Consider the following 11,925-nt stretch of genomic DNA (forward strand, 5'->3'; position numbering starts at 1 on the left):
AGACTGTAGTTGAGTGAAGGAGAATTGAGTGAAGATTACAGCCAGAAAGATCCATTAGATGGCCCTTGTAAATTGAAAAATGTGAGGACCTGAAGTCTTTGCAGTGTAGATGGAGAAGAGATGTTGCATTTAGTAAATGTTTTAGAGACAGAATCCACTAGCATTTGGAGACCGCAGACTGACTGTTGTCAGAGGGAGGACAAGGAGAGATGACTTAAAGTTCAGGCTATTAACTTTTAGGTCATTTATCAGGTAAATAAGTATAAGATAATTGGCAGTTCAAGGGGGTGGAGGATTACTTGCATCTTAAAAACAATTCACAGGCATGACCTTGGCCACTGCTCTATAGTTTTTAAAATAGCTTTATTGAAATACAATGCACATACCATGCCTTCCGCCCATTTCAAGTGTACAGTTACATGGTTTTGAGTATATTTATAGACATGTGCAACTGTCACAACATTGAATTTTAGAGCATTGTTATCACCTCAAAGAGAAACTCCCTCTTCTTCATCTATTACCCACTTTCCCTCTCCTATTTAAAACCACTCACCTTGGGATGCCTGGGTGGCTCAGTGGGTTAAAGCCTCTGCCTTTGGCTCAGGTCATGATCTCAGGGTCTTGGGATTGAGCCCTGCATCGGGCTCTCTGCTCAGCAGGGAGCCTGCTTCCCCCTCTCTCTCTGCCTGCCTCTCTGCCTACTTGCGATTTGTCAAATAAACAAAAAAGTAATAGAAATAATAAATAAATAAAACCACTCACCTGTTCTTTTTCTCTGTATATTTCCTTTTCTGGACATTTTATGTAAATTGAATCTTACCATATATGGCCTTTTGCAACTGTATTCTTTCACTTAGCATAATGTTTCCAAGGTTATTCCAAGTTGTAGCAGGTATCAGGACTTCATTTCTTTTTGTGGCCAAATAATATTCCATTGTATGGATATATATCACATTTTGTTTATACGTTCTTCAGCTGATGGACATTCAAGTTGTTTTGAGCTTTGGGCTATTGTGAAGTAATGCTGCTATAAACATTTGTGTACAAGTTCTTGTATGGACATAATGTTTTTGTTTCACTTGGTTATGTACCTTTGAGTAGAATTGCAAGGTCATATTGTAACTCTGTGTTTAATCATTTGAGGAACTTCAGAATATTTTCCAGAGCTAGTTATACCACTTTACGTTCCTGCTGAGCTTTGATTTTCTGTGCATTCCTGTCAACACTTGCTATTATCTGTTTTTTATCCTAGTCATCCTAGTAGGTGTGAAGTGGTGTCTCATTGTGGGTTTGATTTGCATTTTCCTCATAACCAGTGATGTGGAACAACATCTTTTCATGTGCTTATTGACCATTTGTATATCTTCCTTGTAGAAATATCTCCTCAGATCCTTTGCTCATTTTTTCATTGCTTGTCTTTTTATCATGGAGTTGTAAGAGCTCTTTATGTATTGTAGATAGCCATCTCTTAAAAGATCTATGATTTGCAGATAAATTTTCCCATTCTTTGGGTTGTCTTTTCACTTTTTGATGATGTCCTTTGAAGCACAGAAGTTCTTAATTCTGCTCAAGTCCATTTTATCTATCTGTTTCTTTTGTGTTTTATGCTTTTGGTGTCATATGTAAGAATAATTTGCCAAAGCCAAGATCATTAAAGTTTGACTATAAATTTTCTTCTAAGAGTTTTGTAGTTTTAGCCTTACATTTGGTCTTTGATCTATTTTGAGTTATTTTTTTAATACTGTCTGAGGTAAGGATCCAGCTTCATTCCTTTGGATATGGCTGTTTAGTTGTCCCAGCACCATTTGTTAAGAAGCATATTCTTTCCCTTTGGGTGCTCTTGGCACACTTGTTGAAATCATTTGACCAGAGATGTTTTTTACAGTGTTTTGGGTTTTGTTTTTTTTTTTAAAGATTTTATTAATTTATTTGACAGAGACAAGACACAGCGAGAAAGGGAACACAAGCAGGGGGAGCACAAGTGGGAAAAGCAGATTTCCTGCTGAGCAGGGAGCCCAATATGGGGCTCGATACAAGGCTCATTCCCAGGACCCTGGGATGATGACCTGAGCCCAAGGTAGATGCTCAACGACTGAGCCACCCAGGCACCCGTACAGTGTTTTTTTTAAACAGTGAAACTGTATTTTAAAAAATTCGTACTATGTGGATTTCTCTTATACAGATGTTTCTGTCATTAAAGATTGTGCTTATTTTTTTTTTAAGATTTTATTTATTTATTTGTCAGAGAGAGAGAGAGAGAGAGAGAGGGAGGGAGGGTGCACAAGCAGGGAAGCTGCAGGCAGAGACAGAGGAAGAAGCAGACTCACTGCTGATCAGGGAGCCCAATGTGGGGCTTGGCCTTAGGACCCTGGGATTATGACCTGAGCTGAAGGCAGATGCTTAACTGACTGAGCCACCCAGGCTCCCAGATGGTGTTTGTTTTTAAGTAGGCTTTTAGGGATGTTTGTATAATTTTAATACTATACTGTATACTACAGACTCAACCTAGAAAAATGCATAATTTACACACGTGAAACGGGTTGTGATCATGAAAGATGAGTTTGAAAAGCCATGTTTCGAATTCCGTTTGGAGGCATCTTTGAGCTCGCCGAGTAGACACCATGAGCAAAGCTCATCCTCCCGAGCTGAAAAAATTTATGGACAAGAAATTATCATTGAAATTAAATGGTGGCAGACATGTTCAAGGAATATTGCAGAGGTTCGATCCATTTATGAATCTTGTGATAGATGAATGTGTGGAGATGGCAACTAGTGGGCAACAGAACAATATTGGAATGGTGGTAATACGAGGAAATAGTATCATCATGTTAGAAGCCTTAGAACGAGTATAAACAATGGATGTGTTCATCAGAAGAATCAACTGCTTCCACATGTCCCCTCCATAGTACCTGTTTTACTACAATATAAAAATCAGATCGTGTGCATTTTCATATTGAGCTTTTTTGTTAAATAAACTTTTATAATAGCCAGAAAAAAAAAAAAAAAGAAAATCCATGTTTCTTTCCCTGAGAGTGACGTTTTGGCTTCTTTTCTTATTGGTATTTCCTGAGTGCTAGACACTGAACTCTAGTATACAGCTTATAGCTTAAAAAGAGTATATGACAGTCTTTTCCTCAACTTGCTAATTGTTTGTAAGATATTGGGCACGGGCAAAGGAAGGTAATAAAATGATGTGTGAATAACGTGAGGTTTTTAGTTCATAAAGGTGATATCTTTTGAGTCCATATAGGTTGTACAGCTTTTTTTACTGTAGTATAGGTTGTTTGTTTGTTTGTTTTAGAGAGAGAGCATGTGCCTCAAGCTGGATGTAGGACCCCCCCCCCCAAGGAGAGGGAGAGAATCTTAAACAGGCTCCACATCCAGTACAGAGCCTGACACAGGGCTCGATTTCACAACCCTAAGATCAGGACCTCAGCCGAAATCAAGAGTCAGACACTTAACCAGCTGAGCTTCCCAGGTGCCCCTAGTATTACTATTATTTTGTTGTTGTTAAACATTTTCTTAAGATCAAGAATCTTAAATTGAAGTCATTTGCTTTCCCCAGGCTCTAAATTAGAATATGAGTACCGTGGATGCTGCTGAAAAGAAATGAATAATAAAGAGGAACTATTAGGTAGCTTGATGCTTTTTGTAGTGAGTTTTGGGAAAGTTCATTATTGACCACATGATTACTGAGGCCCATCATATGTGATCATTAAATTCTTTCAGTGTTTTTTTTCTTTTCTGTATTCCTAGGAGCTCAACAGATCTTTCATTGAATTAGCTGGAATTGAATAGTTTAATTTGAAGCATTTGTCACTATGAACCTTTCTCTTAATGCCACTATATAATTTTATAATCCCCTTTTTCTTAGGAATCTCAGCAGTCCAGTTTCGGCCCCGGAGAACAAAGTGAGTATTTCTTTTCCTCTTAGTTCTCAAGTTAAGCTTTTTATTGAGCATTCATTTCTCATGGTCTTATTGTACATTGCTTTTACAATTCCTTCACATGTCTTATCCCAGTTTTTATTAGTAATGAGTTAAACCAAATCTTGGTTTAAATTAAATTTAAAAATGAAGAATTATAGATTGATGGTGATCAAAATTAACTATTTTTATTAAATATTTGAAGTTCAGAGTTCATGAATTCAGTTTGATGGGTACCTCATAAACCCAAGAACCATTCTTCTATCTTCCTGTCTCCTTTTTGAAGGTAATTGGTTCTGTGAGAGTTAAATTATAAGCAGGAAGGGGTTGTAGCTTACTGTAGCTCTTCTCTTTCTGTGTCTATATTTAGTATATTTAGTTATTCTTTTTTTTTTTACTGTGTTAGTTTAGTCACCATACAGTACATCATTAGTTTTTGATGTAGTGTTCCATGACCATTGTTTGCATATACCACCACCTAGTGCTCCATGCAGTCCATGTCCTCCTTAATACCCATCACCAGGCTTACCCATCTCCCCACCTCTCTCCCTTCTAAAACCCTAAGTTTGTTTCCAGGAGTCCATTGTCTCTCGTGGTTTGTCTCCCACTCCCATTTCTCCCCCTTCATTTTTCCCTTTTCCTAATGTCCTCCCTGCTATTTCTTATGTTCCACGAATAAGTGAAACCATGTGATAATTGACTTTCTCTGTTTGACTTACTTGACTCAACATAATCTCCTCCAGTCCCATCCATGTTGGTGCAAAAGTTGGGTATTCATCCTTTCTGATGGCTAACAGACACATGAAAAAGTGTTCGTCATTAGCCATCAGTGAAATTACAATCAAAACCACATTGAGATACCACCTTATACCAGTTAGAGTGGCAAAAATCGACAAGGCAAGAAACAACAAATGTTGGAAAGGATGTGGAGAAAGGGGAGCCCTATTACACTGTTGGTGGAAATCCAAATTGGTACAGCCACTATGAAAAACAGTGTGGAGGTTCCTCAAAAAATTAAAAATAGAGCTACTGTATGACCCAGCAATTGCACTACTGGGTATTTATCCCAAAGATACAGATATAGTGAAAAGAAGGGCCATATGCACCCCAGTGTTTATAGCAGCAATGGCCACAATAGCCAAAATGTGGAAGGAGCCAAGATGCCCTTCAGCAGACAAACGGATAAAGAAGATGTGGTCCGTGTGTTTATTTTATTTTATTTTTTTAAATATTTTATTTATTTGACAGAGAGAAATCACAACTAGGCAGAGAGGCAGGCAGAGAGAGGAGGAAGCAGACTCCCTGCGGAGCAGAGAACCTGATGCAGGGCTCGATTCCAGGACCCTGAGATCATGACCTGAGCCGAAGGCAGAGGCTTTAACCCACTGAGCCACCCAGGCGCCCCAATGTGTTTATTTTTGCTGGGTCTTTAGGTCTGGGAAGAAAGTCTGCCGTTGTAGAACCCCCTTTCACCCCCTGTCTTAGTTTCTGAGAAGAACTTGAGGGAATAATAGCCTTAGAGAATTTTTTTAAAAAGATTTTATTTATTTTATGGGTGTCTGAGTGGCTCAGTGGTTAAGCTTCTGCCTTTGGCTCAGGTCATGATCTCAGGATCCTGGGATTGAGCCCCACGGCAGACTCTGCTCAGCAGGGAGCCTGCTTCCCACTTTCTCTGCCTGCCTCTCTGCCTACTTGTGATCTCTATCTGTCAAATAAATAAAATCTTCTAAAAAAAGATTTTATTTATTTTGCAGAAAGAGGGCACAAGCAGGGGGAGCAGAGAGCAGAGGGAGAGGGAAAAGCAGGCTCTCCATGGAGCAGGGCGCCTGAGGCAGGGCTCCATCCCAGGACCCTGGGGGATCATGACCTGAGCCATCCAAGTACCCTAACCTTAGGGAATTTAAGTCTGGTCCCAAGAGACGTTGGCTGTGTGAATTGATAGTGATAAGGTCAGGAACCTTGGAAATATCTAGGCTTCCCCATATAGCTCTACAACAAAATAAATGGTCTTTTTGCCAAGAACAGTTAACTTCTTTAGTAAATAGATCTACACTGGTTCTGCCCTAAAGCTATAGTTGTAGGAAAAAGGGACCCACCATTGTTGATATGTATAAAATAGCTATAGGCCAGAAAGTTTGGGGTTTTTTTTTTTAAGATTTTATTTATTTATTTGACAGAGATCACAAGTAGGCAGAGAGGCAGGCAGAGAGTGGAGGAAGCAGGCTCCCCGTTGAGCAGAGAGCCCGATGTGGGGCTCGATCCCAGGACTCTGGGATCATGACCTGAGCTGAAGGCAGAGGCTTTAACCCACTGAAGGCAGAGGCTTTAACCCAACTGAGCCACCTAGGTGCCCCCAAAAGTTTACATTTTCTATCTTAAAATCTTCTAGGAATGTCTCCTCTTGGGGCACCTGGGTGGCTCAGTTGTTAAGCATCTGCCTTCCGTTCAGGTCATGATCCCAGCATCCTGAGATTGAGCCCTGTGTAGGGCTCCCTGCTCTGCAGGGAGCCTGCTTCTCCCTCTCCCACTCCCTGTGCTTGTGTTTCCTCTCTCATGAGTGCGCTCGCTCTCTCTCTCTCTCTCTCTGTCAAATAAATAAATAAAATCTTTTAAAAAAAGAAAAAAGAATGTCTCCTCTTTAGTTCTGTCCTCCTCCCTCCATAACTAACTATTGGCAGATGGGATCATAAGTTTCTCCTACTCTTTATTACTGTGTTTTTCACTTAACTATGTCTGTATCAGTGTAAAAATTCTAGCTCATTCTTTTTAACATGAAAATTGTGTTATATTGTATGAATGTACCATAATTTATTTAACTAGATCCCTCTTGATAGACATTTGTTTCTAGTTTTTGCTGTTACAAATCATACTATGATAAACATCTGTGTGTGAGTGTGTGTTTATGTATTCTTCCAGATACACTTGTAAGGTAAATTTTTTTTCATCATAATTGCTACATCAGTGGATACGTGCATTTCCAGTATCCGTAAGATAATATTACCAGGTTGCCTGCCAAAGAGATTATATGAATTTATAATCCTACATACAGCTTCTGAGCATGCCTGTTTCCAGTATCTTCTATTTATTGGACATTGAAGTGTTGCCAATTTGATGGAGGGACAAATTCCATCTTGTGTTGATTTACATTTCTTTGAAGGTATACTGATACATATTTTATGATCTAAATGGCCATACTGTAGTTGTTAATTTCTGCATTCTTTTGTTCTAGAAAGATACAATCCTTCTTCTAAAACCTCAAATGGACACCAGTCTAAATCGTAAGTTTATTGCTTAATAAGTTTGTCGGTTTTGTTGAGAGTCTGTCTGTAGTGTGTATATATTAGCCCAACACTTAAATATGTGTATTTAATCTTTTAAGGAAGGAGTAAGCAAACTTACGTAAAAGGCCAGACAGTGAAATAATTTAGGCCTTAGGGGCTTAGATGATTTTTGTCCCAACTAGGCAGGCAGCTCTTCCATTGTGGTATGAAAGCAAATATAGACTGTGGGTGCGATTGTGTTCCAATAAAACTTTAACTTTTTAACTTGCCTTAATTTGCTTACACCTCCTCTAAGATTACAGTTTTTCTCATCTCTTAGAGTGTTTGTGGGTAGGTTGATACTTAATTTTTAATAAAGAAGACCAAACAATACAGGATTCTTAGTAAGCCCTCCATTTAACTGCTTTGTGTAGAATATTAAGTCAGCATAGTTTGTACTGTCTTTTAAGTTTTCCTCCTTCTGTAGGTAAAACCAGGAATATATATCAAAATGTAATCAGGCTAATATGTTGGATGATAATAAATTCCAGCTCAGAAATGTACTCCTCAATTCCTAAGACAAGTTAACTCAGTGATTAAAACAAAATTCTGAAGAAGCTATGGCCACAGTGCTGACTTTCGAAGCTATAACCTGTAACCTGTACTGAAAACCTCAGCCTCTTAACCCTGAACAAAGGTTAAAAACTGAGAATGAAGTTATGTGAATGCAAGAAATCCCCCCCCCGCTACAGAATTGAAATTATATTCATATTTATCATATTTATTTGTATGCAAAGAACCGGTAAAAGCCTACCATGTATGTGTGCATCACTTTGGTTGCTGAGAGAACAAAAACATGCAGGACCTTGAGCCATCTGGTAAAAGCTTTGACATCTCCATGTGTGTGAACAGGTTCATTGAGCTGCCATTATTAAATCATAAGGGCTGAGAGAATTCAGAGTAAGTACATTTCCTTGCAGGATATCAGTCATAGAGATGCACTAAGCCCTTGTCCAAAAGAAAACTCTTTTTTTCTGTCCTGCTTAACTGGGCCAGCCTTAAAACACTATTCATAGTTCTGTAATCATCCGGTTACTTTGTTTCAAGGTGATCTTTTAGGGGATAATCTGAATTTGGGATCAGATATAGACACTCAGGGTAAGCTTTGAGGGGAAAGTATCAGTAGTTACTGGAGTGAAAGAAGATTTCCTTTCCACTGATTGGAGACTGTCATGAGATTTTAAGAAGAAAGGTAATAGAACTATTAGTAATGAGAAATTAAGCATTTTTCTAGTGGTTTTCCCTAAGCTTTGTATTAATTTTTGTTCTCCTGTAAAAAGGCAAGGAATATTTTATGGGTCATTACTCAGATTCTTTATTTTAATGTTGATTTTATGCCCTTAAGGGAAATTTAAATCTGTAATTTTACTTTGAAAAATGAATTTCAGAAACTATCGGTTTACAGAATGTATTTGTGTGTGTGTGTGTGGTTTTTTTTTTTTTTTAATTTATTTGAACTTTAATCAAGGAAGATTTAGAACTTGGAGTTTATTTTTAGTTCATACGTGGTCATTTCTATTTTATAGCTAAGTTTCTTACCCCAGATTGTTACTTCTCCAGAGAACAGTCGTCTTTCATACCAAGGCGTTTATGAACTAGTGCTTGGATTTTGTGTTCTGGTTTTCACAATTACGAAGTTGTATGAATCTCTTCGTGGAATATGAGGGACAATGAAAGAGAATTGCTGATACTTTCATTTTATCTTCCTTCTTTTTTTAGTTTTATCTCTAGTGGACTGTTGGGTATGAGTACGATCATTTGTTTTAATATGAATGAGTGGGTGTGGATGCAGTTAGAAAAATAGAGATAACCAAAAAAAAAAAAAAAGAAAAATAGAGATAACAACTGAGTTATAAGAGTTTGTAGAAGGTGGCTTATTTAATTTGAAAAGAAGGTTACATGTTTTACTTACAGAAAAGTAAGAGCTTTTGAAATGTTCACTTCCTCCTTTCTCAGTTTTTACCCTGGCTGTGAAGCACACCAGAGTAAGACTTACTGGTTCTTTTCTTTGTTTTTTGTTTTTTTTTGTTATTTTAAAATTAAATCTTTGTCTACCACCATGATTATTTCTAGAATGCTTCGTAGCTATTTAATACTCTGGTGTGCCATGGAACACTGTTAGAAAATTACTAACTCTTTCTGCCTTTTCCCTCTAGCATGTTAAAAGATGACTTAAAACTAAGCAGCAGTGAAGACAGCGATGGGGAGCAGGTGTGTCTACTGCTTTATGAATTTCCAGTTTCGTACAGTATTGGTTTGCATTGTATTTTTTTTAAGATTTTATCAATTTATTTGACAGAGAGATCACAAGTAGGCAGGGCCACAGGCAAAAGAGAGGGGGGGAAAGCAGGCTCCCCGCCAAGCACAGAGGCCGATGCTCGACTCTATCCCAGGACCCTGAGATCATGACCTGAGCTGAAGATAGAGGCTTAACCCTGTGAGCCACCCAGGCACCCCTGCATTGTATTTTATAAATATTAGAATCCAATGATACGTACATGATTCATTTATTTAAAATAAGCTCCTTACTGCTTTCTGACAGTGGAATGTTGTTATATTCTGCTCTGTCTTTAAACCTTTTTTTATTTTTAAATTGGCTTTTCCATACTACTTAATCATGGATCAGAATATTCTCATGAAACGTGAGATTGTTGGCAAGAACTTTTAACAAAGCTTTTCATCTTAGCATGGCAGTTAATTATTCTTTAGGTAACAACAGTGTGTCCTAAGTGTTATAGGTAAACATTGAGGCTACATTAGAGCTTCTAGTGTTCTATTAAGAATTCAAATATTGGGTGCCTCAGTGGCTCAGTGAGTTAAGCCTCTGCCTTCGATTGAGGTCATGATCTCAGAGTCCTAGGATCGAGTCCGCATTGGGCTGTCTGCTCAGCAGGAAGCCTGCTTCCCTTGCTCTCTCTGCCTGCCTCTCTGCCTGCTTATGATCTCTGTCAAATAAATTAAGATCTTAAAAAAAAAAATTTAATAAAAAAAATCTCAGATATTTTCACATTAAGGAGATAGAGTGCTATTTATTCATTTGCATTCCCTCTCATGTTTTACTTTTAGGATTGTGATAAGACAATGCCAAGAAGTACACCAGGAAGGTATGCGTCCTTTTATTTTATTTCTTGTTTTACTTGGAGGGGTGGGTATCACCTGATAGCATTATAGTAATATTATAATCGACCTTATAGAGTAAATATTATTGTAGTGGCGATTGTACAGCCTTGTAAATTAACTAAAAATCATTGAATTGTACACTTAACATGGGTGAATTCTGTGGTATATAAATTATACCTCAGTAGAAATCTTTTTTAAAGGTAAGAGCTAATGGCTGAGCAGCATATTAGAAACTTTTTAAGAAAGTATTTCATTTATAAATTACATTCTGGGTTCATAGACCTGTAACAGCATAACAAACAGTAAACATTTTAAATAAAGTTGATTGTCAGATTTGGGTGTTTTCATGCTGTCACTATAAAAAAACAAAAACAAAAACAAAAAAACTTCTGGTCATTTATATGTTTTATCTCCTTTTAGTAACTCTGAACCTTCACACCATAATAGTGAAGGCGCTGATAACTCCAGGGATGATTCTAGCAGCCACAGTGGATCTGAAAGCAGCTCTGGATCTGACTCAGAGAGTGAAAGTAGCTCCAGTGACAGTGAGGCAAATGAGCCATCCCAGAGTGCATCTCCTGAGGTGAGAGGGAGGCAGGGTGTCTCCCATGGCCCCTGGTGATGACCGCTTAGGACCTATTCCAAATACAAAAGTTAAGAAATTGAACTGGATATCTTAGAGGAAGCTTAGACACTTAGTTTCATTGTTATTTGAACAAACATTCAGTCTAGATTAGGAATTACTTGAGGTCATACTTCCGGTCCCTAAGATACTGGATTGGTTTAGTTTGGGCTTTCTTTTTGTATCTCAGCATGGTAATTCATGTTATGTAGTTATTGTGAATAAAAGGAGTCTTATATTTTATAATTTTACTATAGGTTGGTAAAAGAAGGTTAAAAATCTCTATCAGTACCTACATCATTTGTTTACTTTTTGGAATTAAGTATATGCTCTGGTCATTTGTAATTTTACCTTTGAAGTTAGGTTCCTGATAGGAATCTTTAATGTATGTCTGTTTGTTTGTTTATTTGTTTATTTATTAAGATTTATTTATTTATTTGACAGACAGAGATCACAAGTAGGCAGAGAGGCATGCAGAGAGTGAGAGGGGGAAGCAGGCTCCCCGCTGAGCAGAGAGCCCAACGCGGGGCTCGATCCCAGGACCCTGAGATCATGACCCGAGCCGAAGGCAGAGGCTTTAACCTACTGAGCCACCTAGACGCCACCTGTTTGTTTATTTTTAAAAGATTTTATTTATTTATTTGGCAGAGAGAGACACAGCAAGAGAGGGAACACAAGCAGGGGGAGTGGGAGGGAGAGAAGCAGGCTTCCTGCCAAGCAGGAAGCCAGATGCAGGGCCTGATCCCAGGACCCTGGGATCATGACCTTAGCCAAAGGTAGATGCTTAACTACTGAGCCACCCAGGTGCCCCATCTTTAATGTTTAAGGACCCTATGTAATATCAGGCTTACCTTCTCATTCAAGTGATGAGAGCTCTGACAGTCAATATTCAGCCCTTTGCTTTAGTTCAATCAGAACTGTGAATAGCAGATGCCTT

At 38.2% G+C, this 11,925-nt stretch overlaps 2 protein-coding genes across 3 annotated transcripts in view; both read left to right on the forward strand.

Annotated features, from left to right (window-relative positions):
* The window catches only part of AFF4 (AF4/FMR2 family member 4), a 96,162-nt gene that overhangs the window by 58,942 nt on the left and 25,295 nt on the right, over positions 1-11,925 (forward strand). For both annotated transcript variants that reach the window (XM_044227738.1, XM_044227729.1), the window contains 5 exons: positions 3,875-3,911; positions 7,156-7,204; positions 9,403-9,457; positions 10,313-10,350; positions 10,787-10,949. In XM_044227738.1, coding sequence (XP_044083673.1) covers positions 3,875-3,911; positions 7,156-7,204; positions 9,403-9,457; positions 10,313-10,350; positions 10,787-10,949 — 342 coding nt within the window. The remainder of the gene's footprint in view (positions 1-3,874; positions 3,912-7,155; positions 7,205-9,402; positions 9,458-10,312; positions 10,351-10,786; positions 10,950-11,925) is intronic.
* LOC122891807 (small nuclear ribonucleoprotein G-like) lies at positions 2,589-2,990 on the forward strand. Its single transcript, XM_044227763.1, has one exon. The coding sequence runs from the start codon at positions 2,622-2,624 to the stop codon at positions 2,850-2,852; it is 231 nt and encodes a 76-aa protein (XP_044083698.1). The 5' UTR covers positions 2,589-2,621; the 3' UTR covers positions 2,853-2,990.

Source organism: Neovison vison, chromosome 1 (genome assembly GCF_020171115.1).
Source record: "Neovison vison isolate M4711 chromosome 1, ASM_NN_V1, whole genome shotgun sequence".
Taxonomy (NCBI): Eukaryota; Metazoa; Chordata; class Mammalia; order Carnivora; family Mustelidae; genus Neogale; species Neogale vison.